This window comes from Nicotiana tabacum, chromosome 22, assembly GCF_000715075.1.
Source record: "Nicotiana tabacum cultivar K326 chromosome 22, ASM71507v2, whole genome shotgun sequence".
Classification (NCBI taxonomy): Eukaryota; Viridiplantae; Streptophyta; class Magnoliopsida; order Solanales; family Solanaceae; genus Nicotiana; species Nicotiana tabacum.
The window spans coordinates 51,964,181-51,985,878 of record NC_134101.1 but is presented as its reverse complement, the minus strand read 5'-3'; the positions used below and the strand labels follow the sequence as shown (position 1 = coordinate 51,985,878).

General features: G+C 36.0%; 1 protein-coding gene across 1 annotated transcript; it reads left to right on the top strand.

The window, feature by feature from the left end:
* Positions 1-2,334: 2,334 nt before the first annotated feature.
* On the top strand, positions 2,335-5,488 carry LOC107760328 (peroxisomal membrane protein PMP22-like). Its single transcript, XM_075244800.1, has 7 exons — positions 2,335-2,615; positions 2,748-2,846; positions 3,006-3,107; positions 3,318-3,393; positions 4,837-4,907; positions 5,004-5,089; positions 5,223-5,488. Exons 3-7 carry the CDS (start codon positions 3,057-3,059, stop codon positions 5,272-5,274), a joined length of 336 nt encoding a protein of 111 aa, XP_075100901.1. The 5' UTR covers positions 2,335-2,615; positions 2,748-2,846; positions 3,006-3,056; the 3' UTR covers positions 5,275-5,488.
* The last annotated feature ends 16,210 nt before the right edge of the window (positions 5,489-21,698 follow it).

Here is a 21,698-nt window from a genome sequence, read left to right as displayed (position 1 = left end):
CATGCATTCATACCATATTTAAGTCTTAGATATTATTTATTGATACATCATATTTTCGGGCTAATTTCATGACATTGTGAGCTCCCGAGAGACTAGAGAGATTGATGATTGAGTGAGGCCGAGGGCCTGAATGTAAGTGATATTTATGGGATCGGGCTGCACGCCGCAACATATTTTATTTATTTATGGTTGGATCTGGCTTATTATAGCGCTTGGGCTTATTGATTATATTTTATATGGATTGGGTTGCAGGCCGCAACGAGCTTTAGGGCGTATATATATATATGGATCGGGTTGCACGCCGCAACGAGCCTTATGGCTATTTATATATTATGGGATCGGGCTGTACGCCGCAGCGATATAGCGCTTGGGCTGAAAGGAGCCCCTCGAGGTGTCTGCATACCCCAGTGAGTGCAGTTGACTATAAACATGTGGATCGGGTTGCACGCCGCAACGGGCTTTATGGTCATATATGGATCGGGCTGCACGCCACAACAGGTATTGTGCAGCGCTGAGTGATTGAGTGTGTTGAGCAGAGTGAGAGAGAATGCGAGACAGTGAAATTGAGTACTCTGAGAGTGTGAGTACATGAGCTCATCATCGAGATGCATTGCATTTGACATGCGTACTTGAGATACATGCATAGAGGTGCATTTCCTTCTGCTACCCAGTTTTGAGGACATTTGTTATTTTACCTGTATCTTGACATGTAGGCATAGAGAAGTACTTTCCTCGTGCTATCTGAAAATGAAACATCTTACTATTTGTTAAAAGGAATTTTGGGAAAAATCACAGTTTTCAAACTTACTCGTATTTTGACTTTTTCGGTAAAAGATTTGGATTTTCACTAAGATACTTGAAAAGAAGCGCCTATTTTTCTGGAACTGTGAACGAATTGAGCCTTTTATTTCTGAGATACTCTTTTGTTACGCGTACTATGTTGTTATGAACTGTTGTGGAATATTGGCGTTAGACCCGACCCCTTTTTGTTAGCTCGTCATTACTTTCAACCTAAGGTTAGGTTTGTTACTTATTGAGTACATGAGGGTTGTACTCATACTAATCTCTTGCATCTTGCGTGCAGATGTTAGTTTTTGATGTTGCTGTGTTCGATGGGAGTTGGATTGAAGATGTACCTGCGTCCCGGTTGTAGCTGCCTCTTGTCCGTGGTAGCCTTAGATCTATAAAACTCTGTTTATGTACTTTTCAAACATACTATGTATTTATTTCATTTCCGCTTTGTAAACTCTATTCTTAAAAGCTCATGATTTGTACTACCAGTTATTGGAGAATGTATTAGATTCAGATATTTCTTTACTTAATTACTTTATTAATTGTTATTGAAATTGATTAGTGGTTAATTATTTTACCTAGCAGGTTGGGTTATGTGTCATCACGATATATGTATAGATATAGATATATGATTAGTCTGTCCTATATTTCCTTAATGCAAAGCGTTATATTCACATAAATACTAGTATAACATATTTAAAACCATAAATTTCTAATATTTTATAGTCACACAAATATACATATTCAAAAGTTTCAAAAGTTCCTTCCTGAATCAACTGGTAAATCGAGAAAGGAACAAACCCAAAAAAAATTTACTGAGTCAGAGAAGCTCAATTTCTTGGCATTTTACTCCATTTATTTCTTCCATGTTTCCACCCTAAAAGTTATCAATTCCAACTGACTTTGAAATGTCTAAAACAACGATAGAATAACAAAATCGACGTCCTTAACAACCAGATCCAAGTGACTCGAAACTACCCAGTTCATTACTCTCAAAACCATCTCTCCTACAAACACTAGTTAACTCCAACAACCACAATGTTCATAAGTAGAAATGTCCCATCTACACATCACAAAGGTTGACCTGACATGTGAAACTACACTTATTAAAAACATATGTCTGCCATCTTGTCTCTAATGAACACGATTACTTAGATTAATTCTCTACTTCACCCTTGTTTTTCATTCGACAAGAACGGTCACGGGGCATAGCTTGAAAGCAGCCTATGACAGTTAGCGGCATAGTAATCACATGGAAGATGGTAAGAAATTAAACACAAAATAAAACTGAGATTTATTTCATATCCATCGACAATATAAAGAAATTTTACATGATTTAATATATGTAGCAACTTAGTGGCTCTATTTTCCAAGTTAAGGTGATATGATAGTTTAACAAAACTTTGCATTTAAGGCATAAAATAGAAAAAGGATAACATAAGAAAAAAGACGGAAAGTAAGATGTACAGTGCAAAATGAAAATTCCCTCCATCATCTCGTTTATTTTATTATTTAGAGAAAGACTCAGAAGATGAGAAGAATGGGTCTGAGATGTTCAAGTAAATGAACGGAGACTTCCACGAAATGTGCAAAACGAAAATCATAAATAAAGAATGACTCACATATGTATACCAACTAACTATATAGAGAAGGAAGATTGTCGAGCTGTGATTTAAGAAAAAAATAAGAGGCTAAATTTCATTCAACGGGATTTGTTGATTCATCTTTTGGTTTCTTTGAAGTTCAGAATCATGTCTGAAATCGTTAAAGAAACTTGGAAAAAATATCTAACTCAACTGCAACTCCATCCTCTTAGAACCAAGGTCCTATTTTTTATTTTTTATTCTTGTATAATTTCACATAAATATGTCTGATCTTACCTTTCCTTTTTTTGTTTTTCTCTTGATGCTCAATTTAGATTCTCAATTAAATTTGTATTTTTATTTTCACCTTAGGCAATCACTGCTGGAGTTTTAGTTGGGAGCAGTGATGTAATTGCTCAGAAGATTTCTGGGGTCAAAAGGCTTCAAGTCAAAAGAATACTTCTTCTAATGGTATTTGTTTATTTCTATTACTATGATTTAAGGCCCCCTAATCTTGATTGGGAGATCATTGTGTTATTTATTGATAGTTTTTTGTAGGTTATTTATGGTGGTAAATTTAATGTTTTTGTTTGTCTGATAATTGATTTTTTCTCTGTTTTGCATATACAGCTCTATGGATTTGCATATTCATGACCCTTTGGGCATTTCCTGCATAAATTGATGGATGTGATTTTTCAAGGAAAGAAGGGTAATACAACAGTTGCTAAAAAGGTCAGATTTTTCTTTCAAAGTTCCAATTTTTTTTCAAGCTGAGTGTTCGGTTTGTAGAATCTAAAGATAGGCAGCTCAGCTTCTGTGTTTTGTGATATATAACTATTGGATTCTTGTTTTATAATTTTTATCTTTTGCAATGCTACTCTTATGCTTATGGTAATAAATAAGTTACTAATTACATCAATAGTTTATCTTTTACCCTTTTAGGTTTTGTTGGAACAGTTGACCTCATCTCCTTGGAACAACTTCTTTTTTATGATGTACTATGGCTTGGTTGTTGAAGGTATGGCCGATTCATATCCATTTTTTTAGAAACTGAAAAACAATACTAACTGGAATACTGTATCTATCCGGCTTTTGTAAAAGCTAACTAGACTAATACTACCTTTAGGAGATAATTGATCTTTCTCTGCAGAGGCATGAAAAAGTTGGTACTAGTTTAACATATTCTTTAGAGGAAATGGCACTTGGTTGGGGCTGTGGGGCTTGAAGTTTTTCTCTTAATGCAAACCTCTGACTAAATTAGCCTGCAAAAATGACCATACTTATTTGGAATGGTAGTAGAAAAAGTTACAGAGCGATTTTGTTGGAGGGGAAAGCGAATGGACTTCCCTGAAGTCTAAGCGATGATGAAACAAGAGAGGGGAGGGCAAGAAGTTTTTGATGTTTCCTGAGTTCAATTAGGATAATTTTTGCTCTTTATCTTGTCTGCCGAAACTAGTACATTATGTTTTTCAAAAGCACAGCACAATTTATTGGATACATGAAATGCAACAGAGAATTTATTAGCTCCCAACATGGGAAGTTTCACTCTCTTATTTACGGTCACTACTGCACACCAATCGATTGTTCATACTGCAAATGATTTTCTTGGAATATAGCTTCAGATCGAGAGGAAGTTTTTCTAGCTGCATGACTTTTCTAAGATTAAAGCTTGCTTGTCAAAGTAAGCTGAATAAGAAGAAGGCAACAATAAATTCAGGGCCATGTCAACCTTTTCTCCTTGTCATATCTTGTTATTCTTTATCACTAAGTAGATGAAATTTCAGCCATTTTAGTGCTTTGTAGTGAACATATGCAATAGAGAATGTGTTGATAGGCTCTAGATCAAATTTCTTCCTTATGCGCAGGACTACTTTGAGATCAGATCTTTGTCTAACAAAACATGAAACTAATTAAGATGAAATCCAGTCTATTGCAAGACTAAAGTCTTCTCTCTGTGACATCAAAAAACACATATTCCCCTCCCAGTGACTTCTTTTGACATTTTGTTGAATTATTTCTCTTTTTCCAAGTGTTTTCTTACCCTACATGCAGAGGTCAACTCCACCTTTCATGAATACTTATGGAATTTCAAATATGTGACTGGAAAAAGAAAGAACTAAACTGCCGTTGTTATCGATATGCAACTGGAAATCATTAATAGATCAGTATCTCTTTATGCAAAGCCAGTCTTGTTTGTTGTATTATGACTTTGCTTGTTAATATCTGAAAATGAGGTATCTTCCAGGAAATAAGAAAAACAGGCTATTAAATCCGGAGATGAATACAAGGAAAACAAGAAAATCAACAGTTGCAGAATCCATTTGTTCCCTTAATAAGTAGTTTATGCATAACAAGGATAAAACCAAGCTCATAACTGAAGCAGAAAAATAGTCATGAAATCTAATTCACACTGTCAACAATGTTGGTGTGACTGACAAGAGGCTAACTTCTTCAATCACAGGGAGGCCATGGGGTCTTGTCAAAAACAAGGTTCGAAAGGACTATCCCTCTATACAACTAACTGCATGGAAGGTATAGGATATAATGAATTCATTGTCAATCTTTTTTCACAAGAAAAAATGTGGCTGTCATAGCAAATTGGTAAACTAAAGATGTGATTATATGTAGTTTTGGCCAATTGTTGGCTGGATCAACTACCAGTACATGCCCCTGCAGTTACGCGTTCTGTTCCACAACTTTATTGCTTCATGCTGGTGAGTAGATTTTGTCCTCCCCTATTTGATGGCTCTGCTATGTTTCACCTTCAAGCAATGGAACTTTTGCATTCATGTTGATCAATATTAGCACTAATCTTTTTCTCTCATTTGGCCTGGCATATTATATTAGGGCAATTTTCTTGAACTTGAAGGCAAGATCAGTAACTGCTAAGAAGGACTAAATTAAGCTGATGAAGGGTTCATTTGCATTTTCTCCCCTTTATCTGTAGTAGAGGATTTAGTTTTGACTTTCACAGTCATTCTAATTCTATTCAGGTAGATTCTTCAATTTCAAAGTTTTGAAGTCTTGGAAACAATGGTATATGTATAATGTACGGCAAAGGACCAAATATACCCATGTACTATAAGAAAAGTTTAAATATACACTTTGTTATACTTTGGGTCCAAATATACCCATGTCGTAATACTATTTGGTTCAAATATACCCTTCTTCTATTAAGTTTGTCCAAGTGGACATCCAATCCTACGTGACATTGATATTTGATGAGGTGGATGTCACGTGGCATGCCACCTCAGTGCCCCTAATCCATATATAAAAGATTGAAATTTGAAATACAATATTTTTCATGGTAGCGGTAATGGTGGCAATAGTGGTGGAGGGGAAGGAAATTTTAGTGGTGGAAAAAAAAGAAATGGGATAAAATGGGTTAGGGGCGCTGAGGTGACATCCACCTCATCAAATGTCAGTATCACGTAGGATTGAATGTTCATTTTGGACAACTTAACGGAAAAAGGGTATATTTGAACTAATAGTATAACGACAGGGGTATATATGGACTCAAAAGTATAACAGATGGTACATTTAAACCTTTTCTGATTTTACAGGGGTATATTTGGCCATTTTCCGTATAATGTATGTATCGCAGCATGATTTCATTATGAACTTAATCATCAAAATTAAGGAATACAAGTTGTATACTTGGACCAAGGTTTATATACGAGTAAACTTTTCAGGAAGGTTTTTAGTTAACTCAATTCTTTTGATTACACAAAGAGTACTATGCACCCATTATATTCCAATTTTTTCTTCTCTACTTTATATAACAAAATAATTGACTCGAGAAGAATCAAAGAAAAAAATAAAAAGTTTTCAATATCACATGACATGAAGGGTCAAGATTAAAAGATCACGTTATTCATGAGCTGCTAACTGGTATATCTATACGTTGAATAAAGGGAAAGGTTATGCGAACTTTGATCTATCCCATTTTTACATCTTATGATATGTCTTCCATTCTACGTATATGTCTATTTATTAATTAAAACTTATACTCCCTCCGTTTCAATTTATGTGAACCTGTTTGACTGGTCACGGAGTTTAAGAAAAAATGAAGACTTTTGAAATTTGTGGTCCAAAACAATTCAAAAAGGGGCCAGAGTATTTGTGTGGTTATAAAAGCTTCTCATTAAGGATAGAATTGTAAGTTTAAGCAAAATTGTTTCCAAATTTAGAAAGGAATCATTTTTTTTGAAACGGACAAAAAATAAAATAGGTTCACATAAAGTGAAACGGAGATAGTAATATTTGTTGATCTACTATATACGCGAGGCTATACTAATATTTTTTAGGTATTGTTTTACTAAAGTAGTTGATTGGCCGCAAATTGCAAGGTACGATGATTTCTACCCGTCCTACCCTACCACCAATAGGCGGTCGTCCGTCCTATTTGCTAGTGCTACCGCCCGACAAGACTGGAATAGGGATCAAACTAGGGCCGTGCATAATTAAATACTCCCTCTGTGCCACAATAAGTGACCAATTTTTCTTTTTATTTTGGTCCAAAATAAGTATACATTTATATAATCAAGAAAAAATTTAATTTATTTTTTCAAAATTATTCTTATGTACGTATCCCTAAAAAGTCTTTTACTCCTCACATTTACTATGTTGCAACATTTAATTAAAGGTAGTTTAGTCACACTAACTATTTTTGTCTAGAATTTTGTATTTCCCTAATGGGTGTGCCCAACACAAATTGTTCATTTATTGTGAATCGGAGGGAGTACCGAATTACCGTACCGAAACCGAAAATTTTGGTATTTGGTATTTGGTATTTTGGTATTCGATATGATATTTGGTTTAAGTTTTAAAAAATATTGGTATTAGGTATGGTATTTGGTATTTTAAAATGAAATACTGAGATACCGATACCGTACCGAAATATATGTTATATTACACAATACACATATTATTAATTATAACATAAATATAAAAATCTAAAATTTTACTTTCTTTTATTTTCTAAGTTCATCAATTAAGCTGGCGTTTGGCCATAGATTCCCAAATTTATTCTGAAAAATCTGACTTGGATGAAGTTTGGTTTGGAAAAATATGAAACATCTATTTTGAAGAAGAAAATGTGTTTGGACATCTGTTTGGGATGAAGTTTGGTTTGAAAAAACATGAAACATGACTTATACCCACAAGTTCTAAAAACTATCACAAATACCCAACAGTACCATTATCAATAACATTCATTATATTATCGCAAACCATAGTCCTGAACATAAATAAATTTTATACAAAATTATTATTTTTATAATGAACTACATGATACACTATCAGATGACCGAGAAGACGAAACAACATCGTTATAAAATAATAAATTGTGGGCTCTTTTATAAAATATAAAAGTTTGGGGCAATTTTAAAAAAATACAATAGTGATATTTTGGCCCAAAACTAGCTATTGAGCTGGTTTTGGGATTTGAGATTTGGGATTTGGCCAAAATATAAGCAAAATCTATGGCCAAACATGTATTTGCCAAATAAAACCCAAGTTTATTTTGGCAAAATCTATGGCCAAACGGGTCCTAACTCTAAGCAAGTAACAAGACATTTCTAATGATCAAATTTATTCTTTTATGTATATTTTTCTCTCTCTGGGTTGATATTTGCTAGTTTTGGACAAAACTTTTGTCAACAAATATTTTTAATTTTGTACTTTTGAGTACTTTAATTTAGAATATTACAGTCTATGGACTCTATGCACTAGTTAGTATTCAAACCGAATAAACCAAAATCGAAAGGAGAAAAATCAAACCATACCGAATTTAATTAGGTACGGTATTGGTATTGCATTTTAAGAAATCGAATACCAAACCGAAATGTCTAAATACCGTACTGTAACGACCGACGAACACCCCTAGAACAAACGATATTAAATTGAATACTCATAACAATTCCAATACATCATGCTGTAGCATCAGTATTTTAAAAGGCTTTTTTGGAACTCGCTCAAAGCTCATCTCAGGCGGGACACTATCAAAACGCCTTGAGACTCACGCATGAGGTTTAGTTTTGAGAGTCTTACGCCTCAAGCACCCGATTATGTGCCCTAAACACACCTAACGCCCAACGCTCGAGGCTCGCCCAATAGTTATTACTCAAATCATGTGTCAAATTTCCTAATTAGCACTATTGACCCTCAAAATATTTTAACACATGAATGATTAAAGTTTTATTCATCTATAAGAATATAAAGATTGAGAGACTCAAATAACGAGTTATAATATTGCATATTTACTAATTGAGAACAGCGTGAGGGTGAATATAATTTGAATATTTTTCTAAAATAAATAGCCAAAATTTATATCTTCACTTGCTATTGGCTTTCATGTCTTAGTTCGATATCTCTCAAAATTATCAAACTTTTATTATTTTTCTATTTGAAAGTAATTTTGTATTTACTCATGAAGGAGTAATACTTTAAATTATACCATAGGTAAAGTTTATTAATTAATTACTTTTAGGAAGGTAAAATATTCAATTTAATAATATTTATTAAGAAATTGTGATTTCTTATTATTTGAAAGTTAAGACATTATAATTGATTTGTATTTCATAGTAAAATTAACATTATTGATTTTTTTGCCAGTAAAACAATATGTTAGATATTTTATTTTCTATGAATTTTGTTTAATCATTTGTAATTTTATTAAAATTTTAATGTACTTCCTATAATTTTTATGTTATTATATTATTTTATAAATTAAAAAATTTAAAGATCCATGAGGCTTACGCCCTATGCTTCAGGGCTTACGTCCCGCCTCATAGTAGATAAAACGCCCCGTCTTATGTCTCCGCCCTTTAAAACACTGAATAGTATTATGTACGGCTAGATTTTCGAAATTTAATTTTGAGATAATTTAGCAAAGGCAGGCAAACATTCAATATGGAATAGACGATATACTGTATTACGGCGTACAAAATTATTTAAAGGACTTTTATTAGAAGTCATTTAAAAGCAGCAATAATAATAAAAGCATCTCCTTGGTTCATTCGAAAGTTTAGCTCATTAGCCCTTGATTATTATGAGGAGTAGGCCGGAATTATGTTTGCTTACATTAATTAGATCCAGTGGCTTTTATATCTGTTCTACCAACCGTGTGAACGAAAAATTTGAAATAACAATACCTTAAAGTAAAATTGGCGTAATTTTCATGTTCAAGTTTATTTGTAGTTTTACTCTAAACATATCCGCAATAATTAAGAATATATTTGCATTATACAAGAACAAATTCTCATCAAAGTGGACTGGTAGAATAAACCCAAGCATTAGACTTGTATACATATTTTTGTACCAAGAGGCTCTTGATTCTTACCTTTACCTCTACTCGTGAGGAACATAGTTAATTAATTAATTAATGCTGCAATACCAATTTACACCACATCAAAGAAAGGATGCACCAATTCCTCCATCTTTAGAGGAGTTAATTAGAAAACCACAGCAAAGTGCAACCTTATCAAGAAATTTGCAGTTTTCTTAATCGCGATCAGTTTCATTTTATATAATGGCTTTTGATTGGACACGGAAATTTTTTAAAAAAAGCTTTTTGAGACATACCAAAAAGTAAATCTTTTAATTAGAACATACTAAAATATAAGATGAAACGGAGTGATTAGTTTTTGTAAAATGGCGATTGTCTATTTTTAGAACCAGAAATTGAGTGGCTAGAGGAAACAAAACGTAACTATCAAGGAAAAAAGAAAAGAGTATATTGATTTTAAAGAGACACTCTGGCTGAATCAATGTGGCAAACATTCAATAAGTCTCATTATGTCCTCTATTATATGTCTGTCTAGCATCTAGACTAGATACACAAAATAGATTATATAATTTCTAAAGGGAGTAAATTAATTTCAAATCACTACTAGAAATTCGCTAAAAACCGACCAAAAAAACCGATCAAAGTTAGTTGGTTATGGCCAATTACCGATCAAAACGCGACCATTAGGGTGTGGACAGTGTTTTGATGGTCGGAATGGCTTACCGACCAAAGTTGGTCGGAAATTACCGACCAACGTTGGTAGGAAATTACCGACCAACGTTGGTCGGTAGCTTAAAACGACCATCTGACAAGTTTAAGTACTTACTGACCAACTTTGGTCGGAAACATATTTTATTAATTTAATTTTACCAACCAAAGTTGGTCGGTTTAACTAAATTATATTATTTTATTAATTATTAAAATTTAAAAAAACCGACCAACTTTGGTCGGTAATTGAAAATATATATATTTTTTAAATAATTAAAAGTAAACATTACCGACCAACTATGGTCGGTAACCTCAACAATGCAGCCAAAATACTGACCAAAGTTGGTCGGTAATGTTGAATTCTGGGAATTCAATATTCATTAACCAACCAACTTTGGTCGGTATTTTGGAATAATTTTTTTTTTATTAAAAACCGACCAACTTTGGTCAGTTTTTTTGGGTTTAATTTTGGCATAAAATTCCTGTTTTAGCAGCTACACCACCTGCCAGCATACCAATACACCTAATAACAACAACAACAACAACAACAAAACAACAACCAAAACATTCAATAAATACTTTAAAACTAACAAATTAAAGTTCAATTGAACATAAAAATCCAAAACCAAGTTAAAACTAATTACAACTAGTTCAAAACTGGTTCTATTTGTCTAGTTCAAAGTATATAAAAGTCAAGGAGTATTTTCTACAACATCATCATCACCGTCTGATGAACTTTCATTTACAAGACGGTATAGAGAACAGTCTTGTGGAGGACGGAAAGAACGATCACGAGCAGGACGGGAGGAACGATCACGTGGAGGTCGACCCTCTGAAGATGACTCACGAGATCGGGGCAATGAAAAAGCTCCACTAGATAGGAGAGTTCTGATCTAAGCTTGCATGCCAAGGAATTGAGCATCTCTAAGCCTTTCTCTTTCCTTGGCCGCTTTTAGCTCGGATGCGAGATTTGTCACTGTCTCCCGCATAGCGGAGAGGCTCTCCCTATTAAGTTACTTGCCTTGTGATGAAGTCCCTATTCCTCGCATTCCACACTTATAGCGATGGAAGTTTTTAGTAGGAAGCATGTATACCTTCCCCCATTTTGGACCGCCAACAAACTCCAACCATATTCTTTCAGCATCCTCGTCCGAAGGTTGGGTTGGCTCACCCGATTCACCAGCTGGATGACTATGGATGAATTCCTCCATGTTACTTTGGTACCGACCCTATATTATTTTAAATTAAATCAGTATTTCAAATTTTTTATAAAAATAAATTATAATACTTAAAGAAAATTGAAAGCTTACATATGCAGTCGAGGCCCAGTCCTCGACCCACCTATCTTGATCCCCTTCTTTCTTCTTCTTCATAATATGCATTTCCTTGAATAGCTCATCATGGCTCATCGGACCCCCATACTTTTTTTCCTGAAAATAAATTAATTTAGTTAATAAACAGAATAGATATACTTAAAAAAGTAAAATAATTTAAGCAATTACCTACCAATCTTCTTTTTATTGTCCCTAGGCTGATCGCACCTCCAGTGTGCAAGGAGCCTCCCTTCTCGGATGCGCGGGCTTTCTTTCTTTTTTTGCTCCTCTCTAAGAACTTCGCGGTAAGCCATTGCCTTTGCAAATCATTCTACAAATTCTCAAGTAACCGGCCAAGCCTCTTGTTCTTCTTTCTAGCATCCAAGAAAGCATCCGCCAATCTCTTGCGAGGTTTATGATGAAAATTTACAGCCACTTCCGTGCTATAGCGGTCTTCCCATACACACTTGCTCTGTATTTTAAAAGTTAAATATTAGATGAAAACATCATAAATATAAATTATTAAACTGTTTAAAAAAATATTTATACCTTAAATTGATTGAAAATTTGCTCCTTCAGTGAGAATGGGCAATCAGTCCAAGTCGCATAAGGGCCATCATAAAGCTTTCTGATGGCATTGGTGATTATCTTCGTAGTCTTATTACCCGGCCTGAACCTGCAATTTAACAATAAAAACACATTAATATCTTAGTAAAAATGTTACAAATCAATAGACGCAAAAATAATGAATAACACTTACCCATCACCCTCAGGGACTATGATGATCCTGCCATATCGATCATAATGCACTACCTCGTCATCACCATCCGAAGCATGTGTATCAGAGGCATGTGAAGACGGTGTAGGCGGGTCAGAGCTAATGCCTCGCAGGCGAAGGCCTGCAATAGATGGAGTCGATGATGAAGATGGTTGCGATCCCTGTGACTGCGACATAGCTGGATGCGACCCAAGTGGATGTGATACTGATGGCTGTGACCCGAGTGGCTGTGACATGGATGGATGCAATCCATGTGGCTGTGATATGTAGGGATGTGATCCATGTGGATGTGATGTAGATGGCTGCTATGCAGATGGCTGTGAGGCAGTTGGACTGTATGTCGGACGTATAGTCCTATGGCCCTGTGATAGAAGACCTAGTGTCTGAATGAAGGTGTACGACTCGTGATGCTGTGGCAGCTCAGTATAGCCGTGTGGTGGAGGATAAGACATAGGCATCTCTGAAAAGGGTGGACAAGAAGGACTATTATTTTCTACCCTCCTCTTTCCCTTCCTACCCTTTTCTCGACCCCGAGAACTAGTAGGATCATTGTTACCTTGACCCTTGCCTGCCATATGCATAATATAATACACATTTAGATTGAAACATATAAGAAACTAGCTATAAAACGAGAGTGCTTTAAAAAACCAACTTTTTAATCCTCATCAACGTATTGTTCCTCGTCCGAGAATTCTTCGTCCTCACTTGTTTGAGCTTCATCAGTTGATTCTTCGTCCTCATTTTCTATAATTGTTACTTCATTTATATCAACTTCTTCCAATATGCGTTTAGGATGTTCCAAATCATTTTCTAACTGATCGTCCACTATTTGGTGAACACTGGAGATATCGTTTTGATATGCAACATCTAACATATTCTCGACTTCCACCCTACCTACAGGCTAAGTTTTTATTGCAACCCACCAATCGGACTTATTCCGCCGCAATGGATAAGGAGCATAATACACTTGCCTAACGTTATGTGCAATTATGAAAGGATCATAGCGATCATACTCCCTCATATGATTAACCTCAATTATGCTGTATTGGTGGTGTACTCTTGTACCTCTTGTTGGATTTGGGTCAAACCACTTGCATTTAAAGAGTATCAATTTCTTATATGGCCAACCTGTATATTCTAGTTGTAATATTTCTTTGACCACACCATAATAATCAATATCTACAACTTGGTTGTCATCACCACCTTGAACCTACACCCTGCTCTTATTGCTATTTTTATTTTTAGAGCAATCCTCTGTATGAAACTTATAACCATTCACTACGTACTTAGACATTGTTGTGACCTGAAGCCCAGGTCCCCAAGATATATCTTTCAAAAATTAATTTACATCATTATTTGGATTATTTACCTACATAGTTGTCACGACCCAATGTCATGCCCCGAACCTAGGAGCGAGACAAGCACCCGGTGCCTCACCTAACCTGGCATACCAAATTGCGACTAAGGGACTCTGAACATATAATGTCATACTTTGGCCATGGGGCCACCTTGCAAGACAATTTGCGAAGCAAAATATAAAACTTAATGGAAACTAGCGCTAACTAAACATCAATATAAAACTAGGCTGAAAAGGTCGTCATAGCTACTACAGCTGACAAACCACCAAATTATACATACCAGGCCTACAAACCCAACATACTGCACTAACCAACATGATATGTCTACAAGCCTCTACTGATAGATATATTGTGATCGGAACAGGACCCCGACCTAACCATATTATATATATAAATACATACATAAGATGCACACAAAAACCTAGACCCGATAACTCCGAAGGATGTGGAGCTTACCGATCAGGCTAAACTCTGGAAACACCTACCGAGGAGGTCTACTCGTCTGTCTATCTGAACCTGCATGCATGAAATGCAGCGTCCCCGGAAAAGGGATGTCAGTACAAAATAATGTACCGAGTATATAAGGCGATAACATAACTGAAAGTTAAAACTGAACTGATAATATAATAACTGAAAATAATTGGGAGTCAAAGATGATCTGGAGATATACTTACCTGTTGATACTGACTCAACTCCTTCAATATAGTAAGTAAAATAATTGTACGGCCTTATAAGGCTCGGTATATATAACTGCTCTGCCGTAGTAGGCTCGCTCATAGGCGCTCGGCCATACTAGGCTATGTATCTCGACCATGCTGGGCTCGCTCATAGGTGCTCGGCCACAGTAGGCTCGGTATATAATTTTCCATCTGATCAGAGGTTGCCCAATAGGGGCCTGCCCATCGATTATAGCTCGATGGTAATGAAAATACTGTAATACTGTATATATAGGCTTGCTGCTCTCTTGACTGGAAGAAGACAATACTAAATTGAATATAGAGTCTCGATAAGGAATAATATTGTAACTTATGAGACTAGAATAGTGTGAATAAATTCATGAATATGAACTTCTCTTTTGTCTCATTACTAACACATGTAGCTACGAGATCATGCCAAAATAAAGGAAGGCTTAGCCTTAACATACCTTATCACAATCTTTTCAATCACCAAGTTGAACTCACCTCTTTGCACCTTAATCTACAAGAATGATAATAATACTATCGTTAAGTTACGAAAGGTACAACTATCGCACAACGAACGACAAACTTATTTTGTATTAAAACGGGCAGCATCTCCCCTATAATCCTTACTTCCTCCAAATTCAAGATAACACCAACAATACAAGAACAGAACAATAACAACATATATACATCATTTTCCAGCCCTATATACACCATCAAATACTACAAAATAGCCCAACACACCCCAATCTCTTCGTACACAAAACGACCACCGTAGTAGTGTCAAACGACCCGAAAATGTTATGACGAACGACCAGCCAACCACCCTACATTTATATGGTGTTTATAAACCCCCTTCCTCCTCCAAAACTCCACAAAATAGTAGTAAAACACGCAGCCCAACAGCAACACAAAACAGTCCACAAAATAGTCCGCTACAAGTGAATAACTCGAACTCACGGCTTCCGATCACCGTCCCGTGAGTTCTTACAAGTATAGAACGACTTACCATGAATTTACAGAAGAAAAATTGGATGAAAGAGAGCAGTAAACTCACCTTATTTGTTGGATAACTCAGCTCTTATCTTGGTTCTTCAAACTCTAGGTTTTACCTCCAATTAGAACTTGAAAGGGAGAGAAAATCAATTAGGGTTTGTGGGAAATTTTTGGGAGGATTCTTTGCAGAGCTTATGTCTGGTTATTATGCTCTATTTTAAGTCTAATATATGAAGAAAATAGGCCCTTAAAAGGCCTCTTTGGACGACCCGAAATGGCCCATTTTTGGGCTTTCATTTAAGCAAGTAGGTGACACACCTACTTGTCACCTAGCAGCTTGCGCAGTATCGCACAAATGCCCATATATTTCTACTCCAATATCGTATTGATAAATGGTTTAATGCGTTGGAAAATAGACTCATAGATCTTTAATTTGATGGGTGGAACACCCCATAACTCTAAGTATATTGGGAGAAAATCGCAGTTACATTTGACCCAAAGTTTCAGTAAAACTTATGAATGTAACTTGTGATGACTTTCATCGACTTTTGTTCCATAACTCGCTTGACTTCAAAACATAACACACGGATGTCATACGACTAATATAAATCATAACATAATCTCCTTATCATGTTAAGCACCCTAGTCTCCAAAGGTATATGTTATAACATTCCCAACTTGTCGACTTTCGACGAAACATTATTTTCTTCAATTGCTTTAGCTTCTGAACCGTCCAACCCTCTTTGTACTTGTTGTTCATGATCTTCAATATTTGTAACCTCAGAGGTAACATGATTAAATTACTTTATATACTTTTAAATATTATCTCATTTTTGGTCCTACATTAGTTTGCTTACGATGCATTTTTACGTACGAAAATATAGGGTGTAACACCTAAAATTCTAACCTGTCGTGATGGCGCCTATCTCAGTACTGGGCAAGCCAACAACATCAATAACCCACGATTTCCTTTAAATTTAGAAAAAATAATGTAATGTTTAATACAATACCAAAAATCTAGCAATTTTCTATACAACACTCCCAAAACCTGGTGTCACCGAGTACATGAGAATCTAATATGAGTACAAGTCTAGAAAATACGGTCTATAATAGTCTGAGACCAAATACATTAAACAAGGAGATAGAGAAGGAGAGACAAGGTCTGCGGAACATGGCAGCTACCTCAAAATCTCCTGGAAATCAACTGCGCAAAATGATCAACACCCGCTATGTTCAGGAATACCTGGATCTGCACACAAAGTGCAAGGTGTAGTATGAGTACAACCAACTCAGCAAGTAAGAATAATAACTAAGGAACTTAAGATAATGACGAGCTATACAGTCATAGTTCACTTTCAGTAGTTCCAGCAAAGAATAGACATGCTTTTAAATCCGGCAGTTTAAGTCAAATCAATTTTATACAGTTCAATTTCAAGTAATCCGAATATAAATTCTTTCAGAGATTTCACAACAATGATAGATAGCAACCAAGTGCAACAACAAATGCAAAGCAAGTACAGCCTCTCAGGCAACAGTCACTCAGCTCATCACAACAGCTCAACCACTCGGCTCTCAGCCCTTTAGCACTCACACTCAATGGGTACTCGCGCTCACTGGGGGTGTGTACAGACTCCGGAGGGGCTCCTACAACCCAAGCGCTATAATCTGCACGGACAACTCATGTGCTGCACGGACAATTCACGTTCTATAATATCCTGCACGGACAACTCACGTGCCATAATATCCTTACCTCAACGACAGGCCCTCGGCCTTACTCGGTCCTCAACCTCTCAAGTCTCTAGGGCTCTCAGAAATCACAAAGATCAGCCCCAAACAAAGATAACATAGTATATCAACAAATATCCAGAAAGATTGAGTTATAATACGCAAGAAAAATCATGATTGAGTAGAAGATATCAATTAGAAAATAATTCAATAAGTACGCGACCTCTACGAGTTTCAACAGTACTATAACATAGCCTAACATGATTTCTAACATGATTTATAGTCAAATTTCTTCAACACATAGACATCATATAGCTAACAATAAATTATTCAACTTTACAGTTTTCCGGGATAGATCAAGTCACAATCCCCTCGGTGCACGCTCACATGCCCATCACCTAGCATGTGCGCCACCTCCAAAATAATCACATGATACCAAAATCTGGGGTTTCATACCCTCAGGACCAGATTTATATTTGTTACTTACCTCAACCCGTGTAATTCTTTATTCCGCTATGCCCTTTCCACGAGAATTGGTCTCTGAAAGCCTCGAATCTAGCCACAATTAATTCGATTCAGTCAATACCAATTATTGTAATTAATTCCATAAGGAGATACTAATGTTTCCAATAAAATCCGAAATTAACTCAAAAATCGCTCGTGGGGCCCACGTATCGAAACCAGACAAAAGTTATAGAATATGAACGCCCATCCAACCACGAGTCCAACCATACAAATTTCACCAAAATCCGACACCAACTCGACCCTCAAATCTTCAATTAAAGTCTATGAAGATTTCTACCATTTTCAACACAATCCTTACCCATTTGAACTTAACAATCCTTCCACAACCTTATTGGTATGTATATATGATACTCTACACCCAAGAATCATACTATTAATCACCCATCTTTACTCCAAACCCGAAATTGAAGAATTAGGGAAAGAAATTCTTACCTCTTTGAAGCCCTAGCAAGATCCTTGTGAAATCTTCAAACCTTGAATAAGAATTGATGGATAAATCACTATGTCTTCACTTTATCTCTCTAAAATGCTCTCACCTCTCTCTAAAATATCAGATTTTGGCTCAAAAATGAGCTTCAAGGGCTATAAATCGAAGTTGAGTTGGGTAAAAAATTAGAAAGAATGGAAGCTCCGACGCAATTATGCGATCGCATATGCGATCGCATAACAGGTATGCGGTCCGCATACCCGCCGCATAATTTGGCCTCCAAAGTTGGGCGTTACTGACCCGATCTGCGGTCATTATGCGGTCGCATAATGCACCGTAAAACAGGTCTGCGGTCGCATAGTGCACCGCACATTTTTCTCAAATCTTGCCCCTCTCCTGAGCCACTTTGCGACTATTATGCAGTCCGCAGATTGATTCTACCTCGGCACCACCAAACCTTAATTTCCTTAGCAAAATTTCTCCGGGGTCATTAAACATAAGTTAATATCCGTTCAACCTTTTCAACTTAAATTCTAAACCTTGGAACTAAGCGCTCCAAATCATTTCAAAACCTTACTGTACTTAGACATTGTTGTGACCTGAAGCCCAGGTCCCCAAGATATATCTTTCAAAAATTGATTCACACCATTATTTGGATTATTTACCTACATAGTGTTAAAAAAATTCATAAGTTAGCACAACTTATGAATCAATTTTTATACATTCACTACGTATATATATACTTACAAACTGTTTGAACCACATATCAAATCTCGTATATATATATATATATATATATATATATACTTACAAACTGTTTGAACCACGTATCAAATCTCGTATATACAGCATCATGGCCAAATTGACCCATGAAGTGACTGTGACACATCAAATATTTTTAGTAGTTGCATCAATATGTAGTCACAGTAAATTTTACATTTTGATAACTAATAAATCAATACTTACTTGAGAAATGGTACAACTTCGGGACAATTTAGCAACACATGAAGTGTAGCTGACTTGTACTCCATATCACTCAAACTTCTCTTTCTAACATCCTTAGAACATCGGCCTGGTTGATTGAATATAGACATTGGCGGATATAATGGATCATTCACACATTCGACCGTATGCCTATTGGGCCTATTCCTAGAACATGGCACGTTACTCTCAAAATAATAAGAACAAAAATGTGCAGTTTCCTTTGCAAGATAGGCTTCGCATATAGATCCTTCAATCCTATTCCTCTACTTAACAAATTGTTTGCATTTGCTAATTGTCCTACATAATGTCATGTTAGCCAAGAACATTCAAATAAAATAGAATATTACATCAAACTTATAATATTACCTCTCAAAGGGATACATCCATCTGCATTGAACAAGCCCTCCAAGTCGTGCCTAGTGTACAAGGTGTATTGGAAGGTGTTCCATCACATCAAAGAAACCACATGGAAATAGTTTTTCCATCTTACTAGAAATTACACGAATGTTCTGATCCATCCGAAGTAGGTTTTCTTCCCTTAATGTGGTAGAACACAAGTCTTTGAAAAACAAACTAATCTCTGTGATGGGTTTCCAGATTCTTTTAGGCAAACCACAAAATGCAATAGGCACTAAGGTCTCCATGAAAACATGGTAGTCATGACTTTTCAAATGGCTCAACTTCCCTACCTCCATATCTACTTTTTTTCCAAGATTTGACGCATAACCCTCAAGCATCTTCAATTTCGTAACCCAATCATAAATTTGTCGTCTTTTCTCCAAAGTGAATGTGTAACTTGCTTTGGACTTGAACACCTTACCATTCTTTGCTGTCTGCAAGTATAATTCAGGCCGCCTGCAATATTCTTGTAAGTCCATTCTAGCCTTCGGGTTATCTTTTGTCTTACCTTTAACATCCACCACTGTGTTGAACAAATCATCAAAATAATTCTTCTCAATATGCATGACATCAAGGTTGTGTCGGAGAAGATTATCCTTCCAATAAGGCAACTCTCAAAATATACTCTGTTTCGTCCAATTATGATTAACACCATACCCGGGGAATCTATAAGGTGGAGCCTCAGTAACTTTACTGAAATTCTAGACCCTCTCCCATATTTCCTCACCTGAAAGTATCGGAGGTGGAGAATCATATTCCACTTTATTCTTTTTGAATGCATTTTTCATCCTTCTAAACTCATGATCATCAGGCAAGAATTGACGATGACAATCAAACTATGATTGCTTTCGGCCATGTTTCAAAGTGAACGCTTTACTATTTTCCATGTAGTAAGGACAAGCTAGCTTCCCAGCAGTCATCCACCTAGACAACATTCCATACGCATGAAAATCGTTAATAGTCCACATTAAATTAGCATGCAAATTAAAATTCTGCTTGGTAGATATGTCATATGTTTCAACACCATCATACCACAATTGTTTTAGCTCATCAATCAAATGTTGCAAATATACATCAATCAAACTTTTTCGGATTACGTGGACCGGGGATAATACAATTTATGAATATATATGGACTAGTCATACACAACTCAGGTGGTAGATTATAAGGTGTAAGAAAGACAGGCCAACATGAATATGGTGTCACAGATATAGAAAAAGGCGTGAAGCCATCCGCACACAGACCTAACCGAATGTTCCTTGGTTCACTAGCAAAATCTGGATATGTCCTATCAAAGTGCTTCCAAGCTTCTCCATCTGAAGGATGACACATAACACCATGTGGTCTTCTATTTTCAAAGTGCCATCTCATATGAGGAGCAGAACTCATCGACGCATATAACCTCTTTAACCTAGGTATAAGAGGTAAATAATGCATCGCCTTGACATCGACCATATTCCGGCTGGAAAGCCTCTTGAAACGAGGCTTTTCGCAAAATTTACAACTGTCTAAAGTTGCATCATCTTTATAATATAACATGCAACCATCTTCACAACAATCAATTCTCATTGACGAAAGTCCTAACTTAGAAACCAATCTCTTTGCCTTATAGAAATCACCAGGTAAGTTGATATTAGGGTCAACTAGTTCACTCATAAGGTCAATGAAAGAGTCCATGGCTGCTTGAGAAATATTCCAATTAGATTTGATACTTAGTAATCTAACTGCAACAGACAGCTCAGAGTGCGGACTTCCTTCACGTAGTGGACGACTAGCTTTCTCTAACTGTTCATAAAAACTTTTTGCATCATCATTAGGAGTTTGTTCAACATTTTCATTGGGCTCACCCCCGAAGTGCATCCCAAAAGCATCCGCAACCATATCCTGAATTCTAAAATCAAGATTTGTATTCTCCACTGACCTACTACTTTCACTAACAACCATATTATGAAATATCCCACGGCTACCATCGATCTCTCCATGATTAGTCCACACAAAGTAATTCTCTATAAACCCCTTCGTATAAAGATGGAGCTTAACTTCCTCCGATTTTTTAAACTTCATACAATAGCACCTGACACAAGGGCACCTAATTACTCCTTCACTTTGGTATGGTGGAAGCGACATTGCATGTCTAATAAA

What these genes read in the sequence shown, in the direction of transcription:
- LOC107760328 (XM_075244800.1), top strand. Translation starts at nt 3,057, where the DNA reads ATGGATGTGATTTTTCAAGGAAAGAAGGGTAATACAACAGTTGCTAAA. An exon ending in ATACAACAGTTGCTAAAAAG is followed by an intron (nt 3,108 to 3,317) that starts GTCAGATTTTTC and finishes TTACCCTTTTAG; the next exon opens with GTTTTGTTGGAACAGTTGAC. An exon ending in TACAACTAACTGCATGGAAG is followed by an intron (nt 4,908 to 5,003) that starts GTATAGGATATA and finishes GATTATATGTAG; the next exon opens with TTTTGGCCAATTGTTGGCTG.